Source organism: Myotis nattereri (genome assembly GCF_964212035.1).
Source record: "Myotis nattereri genome assembly, chromosome: 14".
Lineage (NCBI taxonomy): Eukaryota > Metazoa > Chordata > Mammalia > Chiroptera > Vespertilionidae > Myotis > Myotis nattereri.
In genome coordinates, this window is record NC_138089.1 from 59,642,158 (window position 1) to 59,664,083 (window position 21,926).

Consider the following 21,926-nt stretch of genomic DNA (forward strand, 5'->3'; position numbering starts at 1 on the left):
CAGTGCTCGGGGAGAGGCGCAGTTTCACGTGGGGGGGGCGAGGCGGACAGGCCAGGGACTGTCCTCACGGAGGAGATTCTCGGTGAGAATACAGGGACACTCGTGTCCCAGAGAGATGCAGGTGGCCCAGGCCGGGCGGGGGCCGGGAGCTGGTGGGCAGTGGGCACAGTGTGAAGGCAGGTTCCAGGCTGCCCTGAGGCTTTGGCCTGAACAGAGGAGCTGCGATCAGCTGAGCCGGGGGCGGGGAGTGAGTGAGGATCCAGAGGGAAGTCAGGGTCTCAATTTGGGGCACATTCTCTTTGAGAGGCCTCTTAGCTCTCCCGGTGGCCACCCCCACCTGCCCCACCCAGTGCTGTCCTGCCGTGCACCCCTTCCCCTTCATACACCCCGTCCCCTTCGGACATAGACTGCTCCTAAGCCCCAGTGGAAAGGGGTTTATCCAGGCAGCCTGCCTGGCAGAGGCAGCCTACAGCAGGGCTTTGATGGCAAAACACGCCTCCTTGAGAGAGGTGAGAAGGCCTGCAGCGGCTGAGGTTGGGGGTCCCAAGGCCCTCGCCCCGACCAGGCCCTGGGCCTTCCCTGCCCGTCCCCCCCTTCCTCCCCCTCATCCCTTCTGCAGGGTCCAGCCGCCCACGCCTCCCCGTGCCCTCTGAGGGTGAACCTGCCGTGTCACCTGTCTCCGGTTTTTTGATTTGTTTAATTATAGATGAGTTTTCTGCATAATTTATTCCAAAAGCCTGGATTATACTGTACAATTAAATCACATTCTGATCAACAACTTCACATATAAAATTAACAACTGGCAGCAGTTTAATCTATGCTGCTGCATCTGCACGCAGGCGCCCCGTCCCTCTCTGCCCCTTCTCTCCCACCCCATCCCTCCCCCGTCCTCCTCCTCTTCTGTCTCCCCTGCGCCCCCCGGCCCTGTCCCCCTCCCCTCTGGGTGGGGCCTGTGCAGCTGGCCTCAGAGCTGCAGGCCCCTCACTGAGTGCTCTGTCCATGGTCAGGGGCCTCCCCAGCCTCCCAGCGGTTCCCCATGGTTCTGCTTGCAAAGGGGGGGTCTCACCCCACACTTCCCTGAAGGCGACACCCCCTCTTCCCTCACACCTTGGTTCTGACCTTGCCCTGGAGACTAAGGCCTGGGCTCCCGCCGCCCCTGGGTCAGCGTCTTCCTGCTGGGCTGCCCTCGCCTGCCCACATCCTGGGCCATGGGAACCTTCGCCCTGTGCCCACTCCTGGCCCCTCTCAGCGAGGGAGCAGGGGGTTGAGGGGAGCCGCTGGGGACTCCTTCCCACTGCACTCTTCCTCCCCATCTCCTCCCCACAAGTGCAGGCATTGCCCAGAGATTTCCTGAGTGCCGGGGTGGGGGAGAGGGGGCTGCATTGAATGAGCTAGTCCTCAGGGGGCTGCCCAGTAACAACACTGCCCGTCACGGTGGCCACGCAGACTTGCCGTCCTTCAGCCGGTCATCAGTCCCCCTGCTCACTGACAGCAAAGCCAGGGTCCGAGGGGCAGAACCCTCCAAGGTCACGCGGCTGGCAGAGGTGGCCCATCGTCCTGATGGCGCCCGAACCACAGGTCTGGCTTCTCTCAGTATATGGCCCGGCATCCATCCTTGTCACTGGCCCCAGAGCAGTGCCCGGACCCTCCTGGGTTCGGCACGTGGGCGGACATGGTGGTGCTGGGCTCTGCCCAGCCTCCCGTGCCCACAGCAGTCACCGCGCCGTGCCGGCTGCAGCCCGGGCTGCACGTGCGCCTCCCCTGCGCTCCTCACGGTCGTGCTAATTTGGCGCTTAGAGACACTTGCAGATAAGCAGTGTCATCTCAATGAGGAGCCTGGAAAATCACGGATGCGAAGAGCCAGCAGGGGGGGCTGCCACTGGGAGGGTGGCCCGTGGGCCACAGGCTGACCAGGGGGGCCTTGGCGGAGCCAGGCACCTGGGCCCAGGCTGGTGAAGCCCCGGCAGGATTTGGTCCGTTTGCCTTTGGCCCAGTGGGGCTGTGGATCCTTCCAGAACCCTCCTGCCTTCTGCTGGGGTGAGGATGACGATGCGTGGCCAGGATTAGGCTCAGTTTGGTGGGTGGTGTCTCCAACTGTGGGGCTGGCTAGTACTGGGACGCCAGCCAAACCCTGGGACCCACATAGTCACGTCTCTGTGAAGATGAAACGAATGGCCCAGCTGGTGTGGCTTAGCGTTGAGCATTGACCCAGGGGCCAAGAGGTCACCGGTTCGATTCCCGATCAGGGTACACCGGGGCTCTATCCCTGGTAGGGGTGCATGCAGGAGGCAGCCAATCAGTGATGTTCCTCTCTCATCAGTGTTTCTCTCTTCCTCTCGCTCTAAAAATCAATATAACACATTTTTAAAAAGAAGATGAAATGAGTGATCGATCACAGTCTTTTAATCCCCTAGACACAGTGCTTTCCTGGTTGGGTTTGTGTAGGCGAATAATCCCATAACCTGCGTGCGGGGCACGGAGGAGCCGGGCAGTGCAGTCGGGGCCTAGGGTCTGCCCATCAGGCCCCGAATGCCAGACCGGCTGGAGCTGCCCCGAGAGTCCAGGAGGGGGTGTCCTGGGTGGGCCAGGCCCTGCAGCCCACAGCAGAGTGCAGAGCTGCTCAGCCTGGGCGTGGGAGTGGGGAGGCTGTGCATGTGTGTGTATGTGTGTGTGCATACGTGTGTTGGGGGCAGGAAGGGAGAGCGGAAGAGAGGGAGGGAGGGAGGGAGGGAGAGTGAGTGTGTGTTTTGGGTAAGAAATGGACTTTATCCTGAGATTTGGCTCTTCTGAAAAAAATTTTTTAGGGTTGAAATAGTCTGTTTTGATGAAATGATGGTGATAATAATAATAATAATATAATAATAATAATGTGTTGTCTGAACAAAATAAAAACTTGACCCCCATGCCCGGTCTTGCAGTTACTTTTCTTTTGTCTGTGGGATCCTGGAACCGAAGACCTGCAGATGCACTAGGAAGGAGTCAGCGGCCTGGGGATGGACCAGGGCTGTGCTCTCTGGGGGAGGGGGGAGGGGTAGAAGGGGGGACCGTGAGTGGCTGCCTTTGCCGATATATAAAATTCTCCAGCTCCCAAGGTGACGCCCCGAAGGCATAGTTGGGCGGAGGTGCACACCCTGGGTGGTGTTCTGTCCACCACTTCCTGGGTGGGTGACCTTGGGCAGGTCACTCGCTGTCTCTGTGCCTCAGTTTCCCCGTCTGTACATTCGGGACGACGGCGTTTGCTTCTTCCTGAGGATTGAAGCCAGGAAGCCGGCGACATGCTGGCGCCACAGCTTGTACATCTGAAGGGCCGTCCTTGTACATAATGGTCCCAGGAAGGGTTATGATGGGCATTCTGTCCCCTCGACCAGTGAATGGCTGAGGTCAGGGTCAGGGTCAGGGTCAGGGCAGAGCTGATGGTTCCCTTTGGCTCTCAGCTCCTTGACCTCCCCGTTCCTGTGCACCTGCCTCGCTGGACACAGGCCATCTCAACACGAGGCCGGCCAGGCTCCGTCGCGGGAACACCAAACAGCCACCGGCCACCCTGTCCACCCACGGCCGGGGCCACGCCCTCAGTGCCTGGTGGGCAGGAGCCAGGGCCGAGCCGGCCCGCATTCTCCGCCAGGCTTTGCCCTGTCCCAGCCGGCAGCCGCTGCCTGATCGCCCTTCGTGCCCGGCCCGCGGCCTGGCCTCTGCCGGGGTGCGGGGTTCGCGTCCCCTGCGGTGGGGAGTGGAGGTGGGCAACACGCCGCGGCTCAGCCGGCAACAAACCGAAGCTCATGCCTCTTTCTTTTGATGTTGATTTTTTTTTCATCTCGGTCCCGACATTCAGCTTGGCAAATTGCAATTAGCGATCCGCCCGCCTCCTGCTCTGAGTTCCCATGCCAACGGACCCGGGCACACACAATGGCACGGCCCCAGCCCCAGCCACAGGCCTGAGGAGGGATGTGGGGCAGAGGCGAGCTCTTCCGACCCACAGAGCGGGAAGGGTCCTGGCACCACGTGGCACTGGGGGAGGCAGGGAGGACGCAGGCACGGGGGCAGGTGCCGTCTCCCACGTCCTCTGGCTCCTGGGCTGGCCCTCCAAAGGCGGAGGGCTGGCACCCCCTCCCTTGCCCTCTGGGGTGTGCTTGGCCCACGGCGCGTGTGCCTTTGGCAGTCCTGGGAGCCCCCGCTGGGAGCCTCGTTCTGCCTGTGGGACTGGGAAGTTGAGATGCCTTTTCAGATGCATCTGGACAAGGGGTCCTGGTCGCCGTGGAGGCACCTGGGGCCGGGGGGACCATGGCTTGGCAGCCCCTTTGCTCACCCATCGGCACTGCCTGAGCGGGGTCCCAGGTTAGAACCCAAGCCAGGCCTCTCCCCAGATACCGCGCTGTTCGTGGGTTTGGGCTGAGAATACAGGGCCACGGGACCGACCGTCTGTCCATCCTGTGCATTCCAAGGCTCCCTGGGCCGCATCCTTGGCGTGTCCTCATGTGTCCTTCTCATCTCTGAGGTGGCACCTGCTCAGGCTGGTGGCTCAGGTGCGGGACTCGGGGGGCTTGCCGTGTCCCCAGAAAGGGGCAGGATGGTCTGAACTGGCCCTGTGAGTGTGTGTGTGTGGGGGGGGGATGTCCTAGGGGACATGCGGCCAGGGGCCGCCGATCCGCAAGCTTACTGGGCGCTGGAAAGGCGAGGGCCGCCGGGCTGGGAGATCTGTGTCCACTGCTCCAAAGAGGCCCAATGGCTTGGTGGCGGCAAGTCCCTCATGTCCCTCCCTCCCCCAGACCCCACCAGCCTTGGGGACACGAGGCTCTGAGCCCCGCAGGCACCCCTGGCTCCCTCCCGCCCTCCTCCCCGGTGTCCAGTCCCCATGTGCGGGCAGCAGCAGCAGCGGGGCCACTCTCCACCGTGCAGTCTCCCTGCAGGTTCCCGAGCCGCTGGGCTCCCTCAGGGCATCTAAGGGGCAGCCCGCCCTCCTGCCGGCTGCCCGACAGGGCCTGGGCCTCCGGGGCTGCGTTTCAAAGGAATCCGGGGGCTCTCTGGTGTTTGAAGGGGCGGCTGCTGCTGGGCACCCCCGGGTGCCGGGCTGGGCGGTCCCAGGCACCAGGCGGCCCCCCTGACCCTCTCTCCTCTCTGCACGCAGGGTGCAGCACTGGGCGCGGCGCCTGGAGCAGGAGATCGACGGCGTGATGCGCATCTTCGGGGGCGCCCAGCAGCTCCGGGAGGTAAGCCTGCCGCCGGCTCCCCCTCCTTGGACCCTCTTCCACATGGGAATGGGGGGGGGACTCCCGAGATGAGGAGCGGGGACGGTTTGGCGGGCCTTGTTGAGGACCCGGGTGGTGAAACATGCATGGCTGACCCTCGAGGGCAGGTGGGGGCGTCACTAGAAAAACAGGGACTCCTTCCGGTCTCGGCCTGCCCTTCGCGTGGTCGCTGTGCCAAGTGGCCCCCGTCGGCGCTGTGCCAGGCTTGCAGGTGGTCGGGTGGGTGCGGCTGGTGTGTGAGGCAGCCTCTGGGGCGGGAGTCCCGGCCCTGGAGGGGCCCGCGGAGGCAGTCGGCACGTAAGCCGGAGGGACCGTCCGGGTGAGTGGGGCAGCCGGTGCCGCCCGCCCAAGGCGCTGCTGGGCAGGCCGAGTTGAGAGCTCGGTGAGATGAGGATCAGGGGGCGGGAGGGTGATTGATTGGACCGGGCGACCACATCCATCCTGGAGATTATGTTAATGTTTGCAGTGGGGATGTGAAGAGCCGGCCATCCGTCACCCCCAGAAGGCGGCAAATGTGTCGCTGTCAGTCTCCTGAGCCGTCGCTTTTTATGGGGTACGCAGAGGCCCAGGGAGCCGGGCGCCAGGCGGGGCCGGGGCTGGGCCGGGAGGTGCGAGCAGGGCATTGACCGGCACCTCCTGCCGGTGGTCCCCCCGCGGACAGCGGCGTCAAGGGAGCTACTCGGAGCCCAGGCCCGGCTCGGTGAGGAGGTTCTCCACTGTGTCCTGTCGGCCCTCTCGGTCAGGGCCAAGGCCAGAAGGTGGGACCTCCGTGGGGCAGCTGCCGGGGGGTTGTTCCTGGTCGTCTCCCGCACTGAGCGCATAGCAGGTGCCGGGAAACGGGGGGCAGACGCGGCCGTGGACGGAGGACCCCTGTACAGGATGGTGCTCATCGGGGTGTCTCACGAGATGCTCACATGGGCAGGGAGGGGCTCCAGGTCCGGAGGTCGGAGCCACCCGTTGGCTGGCTGTTCTCCCCCCAGGGCCCAGCCTCCCTGAACCCCCTTCCCCGGTTGCCGTAACCCCAGCCCACTCTCCCGCGAACTCCCAGTGACTCAGCCGCGCGCGGAGGCCGCCGAGCTCTCCGAGGCGCAGAAGCTGCTCCGGCGGAAGCCGGTCTGTGCTCAGGAGCAGCGCGGCCCTCGCCGGGGGCGGCCGGGCACTGCCACGTGCAGCACTGGGTTCGGGAGGAAACGGAGTCCCCTGGAGGTGGCCACGCCCTGTCCAGGTTCCTGCCGGACCTGGGACGTGTCCCGCGTGAGGAGATGTCTCGGGCACCTTCAGGACGGTGCTAGGAGAGTTGGCCGCCGAGAAAGGGACCTACAGGTTTCCTGCCCGGGATTCGGTTCTGTCTGGACCACTGAGCCGCCGGTTTCTGGTCCCTGGCGGGGCTGGGGTTCTCGCTGGGGGATGACGGGAGGAGAACAGCAGGGGCAGGCGGACACCCCGTTGTCAGGAGTCAGACTCCCTCGTGGGTCATCTTCACTCCCGGGCCGGTTGTTTCTTTCCGATGGCGGTTCGGCCGTTCTAGGTACTTCCATCAATGAGCACATCCCCCCCCCGCCCCTCCCCCTCACACAGTCCAAGTCCCGCAGCCCCAGAGGGGCAGGGCTGGCATGGGGCGGGGCTTCCGACTCCTGTTCCAGGGGCTCTTCTGGCAGTGCCTCCCTCTCAGAAGGGTGGGCCTGGGGCAGTGGGCGCTGGGCTGGAGCCGGGGCCATGCGGGTGTGGCCGTGGCCGTGGCCCGCCTGGCAGCAGGCAGGGAAGTGCTGACCTGGCGCTCCGGCTCCTCCTGGCAGCCCTCTCCTGCCGACGCTGCCAGCTCTCCAGCGCCTCTGTCCTGCTCCAGTTTTTCTCACCTGCTTCCTCAGCCTCTTACTTCCCGCTGACAGTTCCGGGGCTGCTGCTTGGCACGGGGCACCCGGCGGGGTGGGCGGCAGGGAGCAGGTGAAAAGTTCCAGAAGGAAAGGGCCGCCCTGCACCCGCACCCAGACTGAGCCTCCAGGGCTCTCCTCCCTGTGCCGGTGAGGGTTGTGCCCAGCCCGTGCCCGGCTCCGATGGGTCCACAGGAGGCTTGCTGCAGAGCCCGCGGACCCTGGCACCAGCTCTCCCCCTGGGCCGCCCCGCCCAGGCCTCCCTGAGCTGATTCTGAGCTGCCTCAAGCACGCTGCAGCTGGGTGAGCCTGGAGTCCGGGCACCTTGGCCTTCTTCCCCTAACGGGCTGTCTTCCCTCCTGTCCCAGCCTTCGAGGGCCCCACCCCCAGCGGCCGGGCCCTCAGCGGTGGCAGCTGCAAGAGCACCAAACTGCCGACGGTGGCATTTGGGAGCGTTTCCCTCGCCTGGGCACTTTCCTCCTCCCACCCTCACCACAGCCCCGGGGCGGGTGTGACTGGTGCCGACTGTGGCCCATTTCCAAGTTGGAAAGCACGGCAGTTTGGGGCGGAGTGGGGGTCTGTCTGTGAAGACCCCGGTCACACTTCCTCCTCTAACCCCAGGGCCAGCACATAGTAGGAGCTCCTGCTGTGGCCTGGAGCTTGGGTGGCATCCCTCCCCCGTGCTCATGGCCAGGCACGATGAGCCATGCCCCCAGGTACCCAGCCTCAGCTCCCGGCCCTGTCCGACGCTGCCCAGGAGCAGGTCACAAAGCGTGGCGCCCGCTGCAGCCTGCCCTGCCCACGGCCCCTGGAGGCTGAGCGCGGCCTCCCAAGCCGCTTCTCTGCCCGCCCCCATCAGCACCATATTGTCCCCATCCTGGGGGGGAGAGCAGAGAGCATATGCTTGGGCTCTGAGCTCATTTACATAATGAGGCTGATCATGATGAATAATTCATCAGGTGCCTGGGGGTGCAGGGGGGAGGAGGCGGAACCGGCCAGTCTCCCCACTCTGAAGCCCACGTCCCTCCCTCCGACGGGTATAGCCAGGAAACCACCCCCTTCTGACCGGGTGTCCAGGGGAGAAGGGGGACAACTCTGTAGAATAGAAGAGCCTCTATTGGGGATGGGGGTCAGAGGGGAGGGAAGGCCGCTGGGAAGAGGGGGCTGGGAGCAGAGAGCTGGGATGGCCACGTCTGGGGACCACAGGTCACCCTCTGGAAGGCTCAAGCCAAGCCTGGATCTACGAGGCTCTTTCTCAGGCGACATAACTCCCCCGTACCTGGTCTACTGGTCGGGGTAGAAATGGCGGAGAGCCCTGCCCATCTCTCTGACCACCTCAGCCCGCATGAAGCCGTAGCCCGTGGTCCTGACATACAAATGGGGAACCCAAGGTCCTGGCCAACTGTCTCCACCAGCCAGTCCCTCCTGGAGCCCCGCCAGGCCCGTCCTGAGTAGTGGTGGGGCTGGGCAGAGTCTCAGGGCAGAGGTGCAGGCCCGGGGCCTGCCTGGAGGAGGCCCCCTGGACTGCTGAGCTATGTCCACAGAGAGCAGGACCCCTCCCCACTGTGTGCTCCTCTGGACAGTCCCGGGGGTTCAGACCGATGGGTGCCTGCACCCCCACTCCTTTGGGTACCAGAGATGGTACTTCGGAGCCTGTGCTGGCGCCACCGTCCCCGCCCATCTTGCCTGCCTCCGGCCATCCCGCGCAGTCTGCTCAGTGCTCCCTGGGAATGTGTAATTAATATTTGCAACGCGCCACATCTGGAGCTGGCTCTGGGCGAGGACCAGAATCTGGCTGCGTCGAGGGCCCCCTTTGCTGCAGGGCTCAGAGAGGCTGGATGGGCCCCCGTGTGGGTTTCTTAGAGACCAACCTCCCTCCCCCACCCGCGCTGGTGCCACCAACTCCTGGAGCAGGTACGCACTCACGCACCCGCTCAGGGGAGCTGGCCCAGGCTGCGGTTAACACCCCGTCCCATTTGGGGAGGGTCCTGTCTCGGCCCCTGGGCCTCTCAGGCGGAGTTAGCAGGGTCTGAGAGTGCTGGCCAGGGAAGCTCCGAACCCCATCAGGGCCCAGGACTGGGGCAGAAGAAGGGGCAGGAAGCAGGGGTGGGGGAGGTGCAGGGGGCAGAAGTAGCCCTGAAGGGTCAGGAAAGGGAAGCCGGGCGACCCCAGACCCCACAGCTGGTTCCATCAGACGCTGTGGTTCCCCTGCGCCCCAGCAGACAGGCCTGCAGCTCCTGGGCCCGGCAGACCCTCACACAGGCCCAGCATGGTCCCAGCTGATGCTCAGAGGCAGGTGGGGGTGAGGGAGCCCCCCACTCCCCCTCTCACCCCCACCCGTCACAATCCCCCCTCCCCAAAGCTCCCAGAAGCCTCTGCTGTCCTCGGGGCGTGTGCCTGCTCCTCCTGCAGCCCCCGCTGCCCGCCACCTCCCAGCGAGACCCAGCGGTGCCCTCGCTCTCCTGGCGAAGACCATCTCGCGATGTGCGCTGTCGGGCGGCAGCGGTGGGGGTGCGGCTGTGAAATATGCTGCTGGGTAGGGATTGCTGCTGCTCGCCTCCCTAAAAACCCACATATATTATTCTTTAATGGAAAGTTAATTGTCTTATTATTCCCTCCATATGGTCCTCCTGCTCAGCACCCAGCGGGGATGCACGGGCCGAGGGGGCTCCTGAGAGGGCGTCGGAGACGCGGTGAGGCCGCCACGTGAGCAGAATTGGATACAACAGGCAGATACACAGGAGCCGGCCGCAGCCTTGCCCGGACCCCCTCTGTGTCCCCCAGCCCAGCCTGCTCCCCACCGCCTTCCTCCCCAGGCCCCGTCCTGGGAGCGGCCCCTCTGCCTCAGCCCCTCCATCACCGCGTGGGGAGATGGGGGGGGGGTCGTTGCCCGCCTGCCTGCCGCCCCCACGCGCTGCGCTCCCGTCGCCTGCAGGAGAAAACTCCATTTCTGAGAAGGTTTTTAAAAGCCGATTCAGCCGTGGCAGGAGCTCCTGCCTCAGGGCCAGCGCACTGGCTGGGTCTCCACTCCCCACCCAGAGAGGGGGTGCAGGAGGTCATTGTGGGGGAGCGCTGCCTCCAGACGCCTGGCCCTGGCACCCCGCTCATGTCAGCCACCTCCCATGTCAGCCCCCTCCCATGGCACCGGCCACCTGGACCCCCCGCCCCGTTGCAGGGCTGCTGAGGGTGAGCCGCACGGTGCCGTCGTTGCCTGGCCCTTCCCAGGCTGCTCCCCAGCGTCGGGTGTTGGTGAGAGCAGCGCACAGCAGGCAGCAGAGGCAGCGACAGGAAGGTCCCAGAGGTGCGAGTGGGTGGTGCGTCCTGCTGGTTCCGAATCTGGCAGGGGAGGCCGCCGGCGTCCTGCGGGGAGGCCCCTCACCAAGGAGCTGCTACCCCGGTTCCGGGGAGGTGGGTGTGGAGGGAGCAGGTCTGGGGTGGGGGACCGCTGGATGGGATCAACAGACCCGTGTCTGGTGGTGACCGACACGGGGGAGGGGCCGTCGGCTGCCCACTTGTGCCAAGAGGCCACTGTGGCCACTTGGAGGTCAGTGCGCAGAGGGTGGGCACCGGGGCTCAGAGCTGGAGAGAGGTCTGTGCCTCTGATGGCAGGGCTGCCCGAGGCCCCCAGCTGGGAAGGGGCAGAACGGGATTTGAACCCGGAGCCCGTGCCCGTGGCAGCCACTGAACGGTGTGGCCCGTGGTGGGCGGCGATGGCGGGGCTGGGTTCCCGTGCTGGGGACCCGGGGCGTCTGGGGCATGTGGCCTGCCTTTCTGAGCCTTGGCTCCCGTCTGTGAAGTGGGGGTCCGAGCTCCCCTGTTCTCACAGGAGGTGTGAGGGTCTCAGAAGAGCAGGGGCTGGGAGAGGTGGCAGACAGCACCCTGCATCTGTGGGGGGGCCTCTGGGGAGCTCGTCACAGCTTCGGGAAGCTCAGATGCCCAGGGTGTCCCCTTTGCTTGTCCGAGCCCAGGAGTTGGGAAATCGGGTGCCTCCTCCCTGGCGTCTCAGTCTGCTCGGGCTCGGGCTCGGCCTGGGTGGCTTATAAACCACAGGGACCATGTGCTCCAGGGACTGGGAGGTCCAAGGGCAAGGCACCCACAGACCTGGTGTCGGAGGGAGGCCACTTCCTGGTTCTTCTGCGGTGTCCTCACATGCTGGGGGGCAAGGATCCCTCTGGGTCGCCTTTGTTCGGGCGTTGCTTCCATTCATGAGGGCTTCCTGAGAGCCTCCCTCCGGTGGGATCAGGTTTCTCCGCGTGAATCGGGGTAACGCCTGCTGATCGGGACACCTTTCGGGGACGGGACCTTAGAGACCATCGGGGCTTGAAGCAACAGGGCCATGAGCCGGGGAAGGGCGGGTAGCTTCTTGGGCCAGGAACCCAGGCATCCCTGGGCGGGCAGGCACGAGGGAGGGGGAGGAGCCCTACACCCCAGAAGCGGCCTGGGATCCGTTTCTCACATCAGCCAACCAGGGGGCTCAGAGGAGGGCTGGGCGCGGCTGGCAGGGGAGTGGGGTGGCAGGAAACCCTCCACCTCTGGGCAGGCCCAGGTCCTGGCACTGGGTCAGCTAGTGGAGTGGCCGAGGACAGGGCTGAGGACCATGGGCCCTGATGGCAGCACCGGGGTCTCGGACGGAGGCCCCTCAGTTTAAGAAAGAGTCTCAGGTGCGAGCGGAACCCCGGCTGACGGACCGCACTGCTCTCTGGAAGTTTCTGTCGACAGCCCGCAGCTTTGCTGCTGGCCCATTCCCTGAAGTGGCCCTCCCAACCCAGGCCTTCCAGTTTGGGAATCTGGGAGGTTTGTCGGCTTTCCTAAGGCAAGACCTCCCCCAACACACAGCTAGTGGTCAGCTTCGAAGGGGACCCCACACTTACAGGTGGTGGAGGAGGGGCCAGTCCGCTCCCCTCCCCCTCCCCCGGCCCCTGCATCCACCTCTGAGAGTGATGGGGGGCAGGTCTGGATGATCCAGGGTGCGAGATGGGGGCTGGGGGTGGCGGCCCAGGGATGGCTGCCCCAGTCTGCATTCCTCCCTCCTCCTCCCATCCTCCCCGGATTGGTGGCCGCCACGGAGACACTTGCCTGAGATTCGCGGAGCCCCGAGCGATTCCTGAGTCGGGGAAGTAATTGGTTCTGACAGACCACAGCCGGCCCGGCCCGGGGGCACCGCGAGCAGCATCAACCACAACCCACCAGGCGGGAGGCGGAGGCGCAGCCTGGCTCCCTCCACCCGCTCCCTGTGAGCGGAGAGCCAGTGTGTGGGGACCATCACGGAGCCCCAGCCTCCGCTCCCCCACACCTCGCTCTCAGCCCCCGGGCTGCTGCCTCTGCAGGAGGCTGGCCAGCTCGTGCTGGGGAGACCGAGGCAGAGCCCGGACCCTGGGCGGCCTCCTCAGCCCTCCTCTCCCATCCTTGGTTCTCATACCCCTGGGTCAGGATGCGGGGTTGGGGCTGGGCCCTCACCGGCGAGGCTGTGCAGCCCACAGGTGCCCGCGGTGTACACGTGTGCATCATGTGCCCACCAGGCTGGCGTGGAGGAGGCGCTCAGCTGGTCACCGGTCAGTGAGGGCTGAGGAGGGAGAGCAGGGCTCTGATGTCCAGGGGACCCTGGGGGCTGTCCAGCCCCACGTGGGGGGCAGGCCCAGTGCACCAGGGTGGAGCCTGGGTGCCGGCTGGCTGGCCCGGGAGATGAGCCTGCATGGGGTGTGCTGGGCTCAGCCCCACATGGAGGCTCCGGCCGCTCTTTGTGAGGGGTGGAGGGTGCAGAGGCCATGGAGAGGGGCTCAGGAGAGGAGGTGCCAGGTGGCTCCTGGGTCCAGGGAGGTTGGGCTGTTTCCAAAGTGCCTCCACGGCCTGGCCCAGGCGTGTGGCCTGGGTGGAGGGAGTGGGGAGCACTGGGCCTCCCAGCCATCCGTCCGTCCCCCCATTAGGTTTCTGAGCTTCCTCCTCACCATCCACTAGCCACCCTCCTCTCACCCCAGTGTGAAACCAGCTCCCTCCTCCAGGAAGCCCTCCGGCTCAGTGGTGAGGCCAGTGGTGTCCGAGGCTCCCACTCCCTTCGCTTCTGCATCCTGCGGGTACACATAGAAGGCAAGAGCTGCCGGAGCCCTTAGTGGGCCCCACCCAGTCTCCCCTTCGGACGGGGTCGGGGGACCATGACCAGCTGGGCAGTGCCACGCCCAGGCCTCCCAGGAGTCTCCTGCACGCGGGCAGGCAGACCAGGAAGGCAGCTGGCAGGTTCTCGGTCCGTGACTCCGTGGGGGCACAGTCTCTGGCCTGCAGGGGCCACGTGTGGGAGAGAGGAGAGAAGTGTGGTGCTGCACGTGGGACTGTGTGTATGTGTGCACATGTAGAGAACATGTGAGTGTGTGTGTGCAGGTGGGGGCGTGAGCAGGTGAGCACTTGCTGGTCTGTGGAAGGGAGAGGTCGGGCCTGCGTGAAGTGCTGCATATGTGACCAGACGTGTGTGTGTGCGTGTGTGTGCGTGTGAGCGTGTGTGTGTGAGCGTGTGATCCCACAGGCCTGGGGGTGGCCAGGCCTGCATGTGCGTGCATGTGCATGCGGCTGAGTGCAGCTCTCCGTGCTGAGAGCAGGTGTGTGCAGGCACCCTTGCGGGCCAGGGTGGGGCTGCGAGGAGGCTGGAGCCAGGAGCTCCGACGCCGGAGCAGGCGCGAGCTACTTAACTGATTAATGAGCGAGGCTGAGAAATCGCAGCTGCAGGTGAGGCGCTCCCGCTCCCGCACACGGCACAGTGCCTGTCCCCACGCGTGGGAGACATCGCCAGGCGCTCTGCCCGGTCTGTGAGCCGGGGCCTGCAGGGGGCGTGGATGTGTCCTCACACCTCTGAGTGTCTGTGCCCTGGGGTGGGGGCCGGACTGAGTGACCTCACTGTGGAGAGCGCAGGCCTTGTCCCCACTTCACAGATGACAGAGCTGTGGCTGGGGAGGGGCACCTGGGCCTCCTGGGGGGGAGCCGCCCTTCAGGCCCTGGGCTGGGGCACAGCAGAGCTGGAGTCGACAGGGAGCTTCCTCCAGCCCAGCACAGGCCACTCCCACTCACCACCGCAGGCCTGTCCTCCGCCCAGGGCCCATCCCCGGCCGGCTGGACGCCTCCCATCCTGTCCCTAGAGAGTGAGGCGGCCGTGCTCCCCGCTCCTGTGGCCCCACCGTTTCATGCTCTGATTTCTCCGGGTGCACGCCGCTCCGGGGGCACCGTGGTCCCCGTGGGGCTGCCCTGAGGCCCAGGGTCTCACAGGGGGCGCGCTGCCCCCTGTCCTCGCGCCGGGAGACCGGCAGCTGGGTCAAGTGGCAGCCGCTTGTCTCTCCATCAGGTGTTGACGGAGGAGCCTGCATTATGCTCCATCTATAGGCGCAGAATAAATTGGTGCGTCGTGAGTTTATTCTTTTTAAAGAGGGACTTGCACACTGGGGAAAGCTTTTAAAAAGAACATTTATATAAAAAGCAATTACCGTGCCAGTAATTTTTACGTATCCTCCCCTCCCCTCGCTGCCTTTGTGTTTGAACGTTACCGCCTCCCGGGCAGCTGCAACCTGGCCCCGGGCCTCACAGCTACGGCTTCCGGCTTCCCGCCCGCCCGACCGCGCCTCCTCCTCCGGGAAGGCTCCGGGTGCAGGGCAGCCAGCAGGGCAGCCAGCAGGTGCGGCTGCAGGAGCAGGGCTGGGGGGGTTTGTGTTAAAAACCCGAGAGCTTTGGCAGTTTCCTCCCGTGGGCCCTGTCCGAGCTGCTCCCTCTCCAGGGCTGAGTGGTGCGTCCGGGCCCCTCTTGGCAGCAGCCAGGCACTTAAAGGCAGCTGCTTCCCGGCAGCCTCTGGCCGGGTCCGAGGGGGGAGGCAGCGGAGTGGGAGCAGGCATTGTCCCTCCCCAGGAGCCGGTACGGGCACCCCGCTTCCCCCGCCGCCATTGCTCTCACGCTCGGTGCATTCACTCGGTGCGTTATGTAAATTGTCTCTCTTGCTAGTGGTGCAGGAGCTGCTCAGGAGGCCGGGGGGTGGGGGTTCAGGAGGCTGGCCTCGGAAACCCACTGCTGTGTACCAGGGAGGGCCCCCCCCTCGGAAACCCACTGCTGTGTACCAGGGAGGGCCCCCCCCTCGGAAACCCACTGCTGTGTACCAGGGAGGGCCCCCCCCACCTCCCAGCTCAGACTAGCACCACCGGGGCTCACCCACTGTCTCCCCACCAGACCACAGCTTCGTGAGGGCGGTGGCTGCACCCCACAGCAGACTGGGGGCTCCCAGGAGGCCGGGTGCTCGCCCTCCTTGGGCAGGGCCATCAGGTTGAGCCTTTGCCTCCCACCTCAGGCTGGCACCCAGGGTAGGACAGGAGCCCGTCCACTGCCCAAGGGGCATGCTCCGCCCGCGCTGGCACACACAGAGCCTCCGTAGAAACCTTGGGCAGAGCTGGCAAAGGGCGTGTCCGCCCATGGGGCTGGGTGACCCATCACCTGCCCCGGGGGACCCTGGGGCTCCTTCTACAGCGAGTGCCCAGTGAACTCGGGGTGTAGCAGGGTGAAGTGGGGAGCAGCATCACACCCGGGGGCACCAGGAAGTTCTTGGGTCCCCAGGAGCCGGGGTGAGGCCCGTAGGAGCATGAGGGTTCCTCGGCCTGAGCAAGGCCCGGTGACAGAGGGGCCCCGCCTGGCTTTCCACCCTCCCCGCTGAGACTCAAGGCCTGCTGGGGGGCATAAGACCTGCCAGGGGAACCCAGCCCCCCACTTCTCAGGCGCCCCCTCCCTCCCCGTCCTTGCCCAGGCCTGGCTGCCTGTGGGTGTGAGCCAGGTGGGCCCCCTGACCCGCACAGGCTGAGCCAGAGGTCGGTGCGAAGGCAGTGAGTGCGTCCATGGCTACACGACAAGACTTGGGGCCTCTTTCTCCTGCCTGGCACTGCCCCCCACTGCCCCCGGGCGGGTGTTCTGCTTTCTGATTGCCCAACATTTGGGAAATGTGGGTGTGGGAGCGAGGGGTCACCGGCGCCGAGTGTCTGGTCTCAGGAGCCCGGTCTGTGGGCTGCGCTCAGCTGATGGGGAAGTGAGAGCTCGGACTGTCTTCATCTGCAGTGAGAACAGACAGCGGTGGTGGCCCTGGCACAGGGCACGGTGCCAGCTGCTGCCCTGGGGGCCTGTCTCGGAGCCAGAGACCCAGTCGAAGCGTCAGCCCCCTGTCCCCGGCGCCTCTGTCTCCGTCTTTCTCTTTCCTTTCTCTCCCCGCCCCCCCCCCCGCCTTCCTTCTTTTCATATTTTTTTCTGACATGTCTAAATGGACTTTAATGCTCCGGTTTTTAAATCGGCGTCGCACACTCGCACAGCATAGAGTCGTGGTTTCCCCGCGGGAGCCCCCCCTCCCCCATCCCCAGAGGCTGTCACTTTCCAATCGCAGAGCCCACATCTCGAAATGACATACTTATGTCACCACTTCACGACTGCTCCGTTTTAGCAGGATCTACTGGAGGGGGAGGGGGCGGGCTGAGCTCTCAGCCCCTCCCCCACGCACAGAGCCATCGCTCTCCCCGCCCCCACCCCCACCCCGGGGTCATCACGCCGTGGACCTTGTCCTGACCAGGCCAGTGCTCAGCAGAAGCGTAACCCCTGGCACACACTTTGGGGGGCAGTTTTTACATTTTTTTTTCCTGCAGGTGAACAACCCTCTGGTGTTCGCTGGCGGCGTTTCCTGTGACCTTGGCTAATTCTGCCCCCAACTCCCCACCCTTTCCTCTGACCTCCTCTCCTACCTGGGGTTCTGGCAAGTTCGCCGTCCAGGGCAGTCTCACCCGGAGCCTCCGGACTGGCCCCTGTGCCGACGAGACAGCCTGTCCGCCCCGCCTGCCCGGGCTCGGCCTGTGCCTGGGACGCCCCACCTCCCTCCTGGGCCGAGTCCCCTCTCTGCTGAGAAGAGGGGTGGATGTGGGGGGCAGGCTTCTGAGCTCTCTGTCTCCGAGAGCCTCCCTCTCCCCACGCCTGGCGGAGATTCCCCGTGGGCGTGGACGTCCAGGGTGGACACGCTTGCCTCGGGGTGTGTAAGGCAGCGCCCCGCTCCTCCAGCTTCCGGAGTCGCTGGGAGGAGGCCCAGACTCACTCGGACCCCGCCCAGGGCCCAGGGTTCAGGTCCCCCGCTGCCAGGCCTCCGTTCCTCTTCGTGCCTTACCCACCGCGGGCACTTCAGCCCGGGAAGCTTTCTTCAGTGATTTTCTCCGACTATTTCCTCCCTTTTCTCTGCCCTCGTCTCTTCCTACAGCCTTTCCTCGAGACCCTTTTCCTTGCTTCTCTCTGCTCTTTCCGAGTCCCCATCCCGGTGCCGTTTCATAGGGAGCGTTCTCAATGCCGTTGCCATATTTTTCACTCGCGGGATCTCTCTTTTTGGTGCCTTTTCAAAATAACATCTTGCTCTTGTTTCCTTGTTGCTGTAGCCTGTAAGCTCTCTGAGGAGTGTATGATGGCACTTTTTTAAAACTTCATTTAGGAATAATTTTAGACGTGGAGAGGTTGCCAAAATAGTGCAGCGATTCCCTGCTCCCTCGCCCAGCTTCCTCCCAAGTGAGCATCGCATAGCGATCGTACAGACGTCCAAGCGAAGGCGTCACGGCGGGCGCAGTGCTGCGAACCAGAGGGAAGGCCTGCCTGGGCCGCACCGGCTGTTACACGAATGTCCTTGGTCTACCCCAGGCCCCCGTCGCATTTAGCCGTCGTGTCTCCTTGGTCTCCCCCAACCTGCTGGGGGTGGGGGGGGGGGGGAGAGAGAGAGAGAGAGAGAGAGAGAGAGAGAGAGAGAGAGAGAGAGAAACATCCACGCAAAAGAGACACATTGATGGGTTGCCTCCCGCACACACCACCACGGGGACCAGGGATCAAACCTGCAGCTCAGGTACGTGCCCTTGACTGGGAATCCAACCTGAGACCCTTCAGTGTGAGGGCTGGCGCTCTAACCACAGGACCACACCGGCCAGGGCTGACCTCAACACTTTTTTTAAAGCGCCGGTCAGTTTTTCCGAGTACTGCCCCTCGGTTTGGGTTTGTCTGGTGTTTTCCTGTGATTCGATTGAGGTTCTGCATTTTTAGGAAGAACACCATAGAAAACGGGGTGTCCTTCGTCTCGGGGGCACGTGATGCCAGCCCAGCTTATTATTTGGTGATGTTAAAACCCTTTGGTTAAGGTGGTGTCTGCTTGGGGCCTCCACGGTACAGTTGCTGTTTTTTCCTTTGTCCTTCATTTCTTGGGGGCGATACCGTGAGGCTGTGGGACTACCCGGCTTCTCCTCTCTCTCCTCTGCCCGTTGGTTTTAGCATCCACGCGGAGCCCGCCCGCAGCACCAGCTGCCGTGGGTCTTTCTCACCCCTTATTGGCTGTAGAGGGAGAAGGGAGAGAGCTATTGTCCCCCACACACACCCAACTCCTTCCACACTCAGGTGGGTAACCCAGGTGGGAGGTACCGGCAAGTGGGGGTACCCAGGGCTCCCACGGCCAGGGCCTGACCCGAGGCCGGGCAGTGGCTGAGGGCTCGTCCCTGTGGGGCCGCTGTGCCAGTGAGTCAAGCCTCTCTCTTCCGCTCGGCCCTGGGGCTGAGCCTCCCGCGAAGGCGCTCCGGGAGATGGGCAAGCTGACCACCCACCAGAGCCCGGTGCGTCTGTGTCCTAGGTTCATTCTGCGGGGGACGAGGGAACGAGACGGAGGCAGATGCTGCGGGACCCCGGGCCGCGTGTTCGTGGGCGGCCCCGAGGGGTGCGGCGAAGGGCAGGGGCCGATGGGAGACCCGGCCCCGGTCTTGGCTGTGCCCCCTCCGCTCTCTGCAGGGTGGCCTTGGGCACGTGACCTTCCCCTCCCTGTTTCTGCGTTTTCTTCCTGTAAAGGCAGGTGGGGGGACAGGACACTGCCATGCTCCTGGTTGGGGGCAGGTGCGTAGAGAGGAAGGGCAGGGGGCCGCAGGCCCAGAGGCAGGGCTGAGTGAGGGGGGGCAGAGCATGTGAGGCAGGTCTGGGCGGACAGTGGGGTCCTCAGTCCCTCAGGTCATCTTGGCCGATCTCTGGGGAAACTGAGGCCCGAGAGGTCAGGGCCAGGCCCTCGGCCCCACAGCAAGCTGGTGGCAGACCTGGGGCCGGAACGTCGGTGTCCAGACCCCATCCGAGCCTGGGGGTGAAATGAAGTCACTGTCGTTCCAGCCGCAGCCGGCAAGACACATCTGAGTGACAGACGCACTCAGCCGCGCTGAAAGCTGGCCTCCCGCCGAGCCTGTGTGGGAGCCTCCCCACCCCCCACCCCCCATCTCTGTCCCTTCCTGCCGGGGGCGTCTCTTGGTTTCTGGGGAGCCAGGCACGGAGACTCAGACCCGGTGCTCCTTCGAAGCCAGCGGCCTCCTTTCTGCAGAGGCTGAGGAGGCGGCGGGGTCCAGCCGTGGGCAGATGCCTCCCCTGCTCCATGCCTCAGTTTCCCCATCTGTAAAGCAGGGCACACGCACCCTGTTCTGCCTCCCTCCTGGGTGTCGCCAGGCTCAGAGGACACATGCCACAAACAGCGCTCCTTTCGGGGCTGCAGACACAAGGAGTGGCCTTCCTCCGATGGCGGCTGGGGCTGCAGGACGCTGCCGGGCCACTGAGGAGCTGGTGCTCGGTGCTGGGAGCTGCGGATCGCGGGGGGAGCTGCGCCCCGGCCGAGTGACTGTTCTGCTGATCGCTCCTTTCGCTTTCAAGGAGATTAAACTATTTTTAGTCCCCGCTGCCGCTGAGCCGCGGAGGAAGCCTTTCCGGGCCGAGATTTTCTGGAAGCTGCCAATGTGGTCTTCACCTCCATCCCGGAGCCTCCCCGAATTGGGGGGGGGTGGGGGGGTCGGGACGGGCGGGGGTGCGTGGCTCCCCGGGCCCTGGCTGCGCTGGGCGGCCCTGGGCTGCGGAGAGTAGTCATCTTACGCGCCTGGTGTTTGTAACGCAGTTTTAAAAAAGTAATTTATTTTCTAATCATCCCTTGTCTTGCATAACTGTGCATCGCCCAAGTGTCGCGCTTTAGTCTTTCTCCGCCCGCCGCAGGGGCAGCTTTGGCGCGAGGAGGGAGGATAAGAGGCCGCGAGCGGGGCCGGCGTGGGACTCGGACTCGTCCTGGCGGCCTCGGCGCTCCCTGTAAAGACGTTTATTTTCATCAGGATGTTTCTGAGCTGGTGGCCCCCAGAGCCAGCGCTGCGCCGGTCACTGGTGGGCTGCGATGGAGAGGTGCTCGGGGATGAGCCACCAAACTCCTCCGAGCCTGTCTGTGCCCGGGCGGGCAGGGGTCCGAGCGCGGCCTGGGCTGTGGGGGCGCAGAGGTGTGCAGTGCCGGCTGCATGGTGCTGGGGGGCTGCGGGGGGGGGGGGGTTCGCGTGGCCAGGGACTTGAGCCGTTTGGTGCGATGGGGAAACGGAGGCCCAGAGAGTCGGCTTTGGAATGGGGTCGGCCTCACTGGCCACGTGGGCAGCGTGCCTGTGGCCTGTCCCGTCCCAGGGCCGGAGCCTTTCTCACGGCTTGGCCCATCCCAGGGCCGTGAGCAGGGGGTCCAGCACACAGGACGGGGCCTTCCCCCCTCTCTGCCCCTCCCTAGGCTGTGGTTTGAGGCTGTTGCAGGGGCTGTAGGCACAGTGGGGGGGGGGGGTGCTGGACCTGCACCCATCCGCCAACCCCCCGAGGGAGCAGGGACCAGACCTGGCTCCTCCCTGGGCTCTTTTACAATGAAAAAAATGTATATTTTTTTAGCTCACTGAGTCTAAGAGAGAGTTTTATGCTGAATTTTAAAATACCTTCTATTTTCCAGCCTCTAAGCTACTAATCTCCCGGGCTGAGGGATTCCGGGACAAAGGCAAGGCCTCCAAGTGGAAACCTGTAAAATTAGCTCCGCAGCATCAGTGTTTGCAGTTGGAGGTTGGAAACTTGCTTCCCGGGTCTGAGCGGCGGCTCCGCTCTCCTGGGGCCTCAGCAAGGCCTCGGCAGGGAGGCCAGGAGGCTGGGCTGGCGGCGGAGGACAGGGGCTGGGAGGCTGTCACCCTAAGCGAGCCCCTCCCGGGCCGTGAGCTGGGCCTGCGCTGGGTGTGTCCTCTGCCCGAGCTCTGGGCACACTGCAAGGGCCAGGCAAATGCGGGGAGCCCAGCTGGGTCCCTTCACTTCCTCTTTCTGAGCCTCCTGCCCCCCCCCCCCAGTGCTCCCACATAAGGGGAGAGGGAGGGGCTTCGGATCCTGACTGAGGGGCCAGTGCTGCTGCCCGAGGGTGCGCCCGCCATCCCGCCGTGTGGCCCATCAGGCGGCTGTGTGCTTGATTGCCTCTGATTGGCTGCAGCTGAATTCAGCAGAAGCTATTATTTGCCCTTGATGAGCCAATCACGCGGCCTCATTGGCCATTCAGAGCAGGCACGGAGCCTGGGGGAGCCTGGGGGAGACGGGACCCAGGGAGGCCGAGACGGAGGCCGAGGGGATGCTCACCGCGTCCCCTGTGGACACGTCCCCTCTGGGAACCAGGACTCGGAGAGTCACAGAGACTCGAGTCGAGGGGCAAGAAGCTGAATTCCCCAAGGGACAGCGGGGAGTGGTGGGGGCGAGGCCCTCCTGCTTCTCCTCATGGTCCTGAGTCCTGAGTGCTCTTGCCTTTTAGGGACTCGGCACTTGTCATGGTCGTCGATACAGGGTGCGTGCTGCGTCCCGGAGGATGGCAACAGTGCCATTGTAATAACCCGATGGTGATTTTATTTACTTATTTTGCTGCAAAGAGCTTTATTGTTTCATTGGGTCCAGTGCAAGGGAGAGGGCTTCAGGGGGTGAAAAGAATGGCTAGTAGTTTGGGGGGGAGACTCGGGTAAAA

The 21,926-nt window shown here is 64.6% G+C and overlaps 1 protein-coding gene across 3 annotated transcripts in view; it reads left to right on the forward strand.

Moving 5' to 3' along the window:
• The window catches only part of CACNA2D2 (calcium voltage-gated channel auxiliary subunit alpha2delta 2), a gene marked incomplete at its 5' end in the record, with an annotated part of 111,724 nt that overhangs the window by 14,271 nt on the left and 75,527 nt on the right, over positions 1-21,926 (forward strand). For all 3 annotated transcript variants that reach the window (XM_081106258.1, XM_081106257.1, XM_081106259.1), the window contains one exon: positions 5,123-5,204. In XM_081106258.1, coding sequence (XP_080962384.1) covers positions 5,123-5,204 — 82 coding nt within the window. The remainder of the gene's footprint in view (positions 1-5,122; positions 5,205-21,926) is intronic.